The 2,795-nt window shown below is 34.1% G+C and overlaps 1 protein-coding gene across 1 annotated transcript; it reads left to right on the forward strand.

Annotated features, from left to right (window-relative positions):
* Positions 1-522: 522 nt before the first annotated feature.
* LOC110445035 lies at positions 523-2,785 on the forward strand (the record flags this gene model as incomplete). The annotated part of the gene is made up of 3 exons (XM_021489392.1): positions 523-639; positions 1,078-1,145; positions 1,824-2,785. Coding segments are annotated over 3 exons (341 nt in total), but the record flags the coding sequence as incomplete, so codon positions are not given.
* Positions 2,786-2,795: the final 10 nt, after the last annotated feature.

The following is a 2,795-nucleotide window of genomic DNA, read 5'->3' on the forward strand; positions in this document are numbered from 1 at the left end:
TTTCCAACTTATATCGCTTCGATCTAAGACATAGGAACCAACATTATACCGTACGCATGCTCAAACTCCGATTCTGTGCACAAGCTCCATTTCTTTGTTTGGTAATAAACTATTCCAATTGTACATTTTTGCGATGATTCGGAGGAACATGAAAGTCACATAAGTGAAGCACTATACCGTTTGCAATGTCTAGACTTTAATTTCTAACTCTTATCCGCTTTTAGTGAGTTCTATACTTAATATAATCTCCATAGTCTATGCATACATATTTGCGTGTGGATATTTTTGCGGTAATTTACTAGATGCAACAATACACGAGCATTCCCACACTGCGATAATTTCCACCCTAACAGTATATATTTATTCCAAAGAAGCACTCGTCAATATGTATATATTTATTTGTGTGAAATTTGATAACGTATATGTCATAAGTGTAACGTTGACAATTATAAAATGGAATCGATTTGACGTTATTCAACTTTTTTCCTGACTTTAAACATGTCATTTGGTTTCGTCACACAGCATCGATCGGGTCCGGCTCCGAGGAAATCCAGGAAGAGGAGCAGAATATTGATTCAAGATCTGAAAAATGGAGGAAACTACTCTTTCAGAAAAATTGTCCTGTCCAGTTTGAAAATGGTGAGTGATCAAAGGAACGGATTTAACAGATAAAACAGGAATCTAGATACTTATTATATTACATCATCTCCGTATTTGGTGCATATATATAACAAAAATCACACTCTGTGACCTATTGACTTGTGGACCTATTTAGATGCTAGATGACTTTCGCTATTGAATAAGATGATAAATAGAGTATTTATTTGATAACAGTAATGATTTTTTACAACAATTGTGAAACAAGTTTTTCCATGTAAAAGGACTAAAGATAAAACGGCTTTCAGTTAAATACCGTGAGCAAAGGGAGACAATGCCTATAAACATACAACTTTTTATGATCAAAAACTTAAAATGTAGCAATCATATGTTGTCCATTCCCCACGTCCCTTCTCTTAAATTTGTAGGGTGGCCAATTTTGACTATATGTGATAAATATTGTTACTTTTTTCGTTGAAGAGCCCCATTGGTACAAAGTGTTACAGCGTTATAGACCAAGCCGTTCCCTGTATGATGGACTGGGGGCGGTAAGTAATCATGCGTGTCTTGCGTAGCGTTGCCCATGCCTGTTTTAAAATTCGTTTGACATGCCTATCTTAACAACATAAACCCTTTTATTTTTAAAAATATTTGCCTTTTTACGGTAAAGGATGACAGCAAGTTTAATTATAATATTACCAATGTCTCTATTATGAAACATTTGTGTAAGTCCTTTTCAAAAGCAGCTAGTATTTCTTGAAAAACGCATGATGCCATGCATTTTACAGCATTATAGTTTTCCAAATTTTGAATGTTTGAATCATAAATTAAAAAAACTCAGGACCATTAAATTGCCTGTACTCTACCGATGCTTCCGACAATCATATCTGTCTTCATTAAAATGAGTGTCCAATTTATAAGCCACAAATCTACGAAAAAAGCAATGCAATGGTAAATTACCCTAAGCCAGAAATAGTCCCTTTGGTTGCTTCATCTTCTATATAGAAGGGAGAATACTCCAAGTAACAAACAACCTTGAGAGGAACTCTTCTGTGCGATTATAACTTATGCAGTGGTACGTGCACCTTAAGACTTCACCTCCGAAGTGGAATGTCCAAAAAGAAATAACTGGTATTTCTATTACATAAGATATATTCCTGTGTGTCAGATCTACAATACAATGCCCTACATTAATTGTCTGTGTAATTGTACTGGTTTAACTTCAGAACACACCTGGACGTGTCGTAAAGTTGATGAATCCGTCCAAACAAACTTCACTTTCGTCAGAAAATGCTACGTACTGGGCATGGAGTCGTTCGAAAAGGAAGAAAAGAGGAGCGGAATATGGAAAATGTGCTGCTGTAGTCGACAGTAGGAAGTGACATATGGACATCACGTGACAACAGTGTAGACATGAAAACTATTTGATATATGTTTGAGAAATAATCTTTTGAATCAAAAGTTTTACTTTAAGGATTATAGAGGGTATTGAAAACATTATATAAACGATGCCGAAAAAAATCGCAGTTATTGAAAAAGTGATAAACACAAATATAGAAAGCATTGCTCTATATAAAAAAAGTATTGAAAATAAGGTTTTATTTTTAACATAAACATAAGAAATTAGCTTAATAGATTCACAAAGAATAGTAATAAAAACATAAACATGGATAAATAAATAATCATAGGACAAGTCCGACAGCTAAATAGATAACATAGAATAGAAATGGATAAAAATATGCCTTTTTTACCTGATGAAACTTGTTGACGACTGGATTCACAATTATGAAGATAAAATATTCGTAATTACAGATGCTAAGGACAAATTAGATATGCTTTTAGTGTGGTGAAGATATGTAACAAACATATTTACAGGTTTAGTAAAAATAAAATTGTTTTACCGAGTGGTGAAGATTGTTCGGATAATGTCACAGTGTGGAAAGGATGGTTGTAAGATCTTAGACAGGAATCGAGATGATAGCAATATTTTTTTAATGAAATCATTTTCGGATACCAAACAAATCCATAGCACATATACCATCTGATGATCATGGTTTTCGGTATTTTGGTGAATATTATCTAGTTGAAATGTCGATACTTGGGGCTACTGAGGCGGTAATTTGGTGGAATTGTATCTTACTGCGATGGGTTGGGACCACAGGGACCTGATAATTTGTTACAGCTATATTTGGACCTAA

This window comes from Mizuhopecten yessoensis, unplaced genomic scaffold (genome assembly GCF_002113885.1).
Source record: "Mizuhopecten yessoensis strain PY_sf001 unplaced genomic scaffold, ASM211388v2 hete_36114356, whole genome shotgun sequence".
In the NCBI taxonomy this organism is placed as follows: domain Eukaryota; kingdom Metazoa; phylum Mollusca; class Bivalvia; order Pectinida; family Pectinidae; genus Mizuhopecten; species Mizuhopecten yessoensis.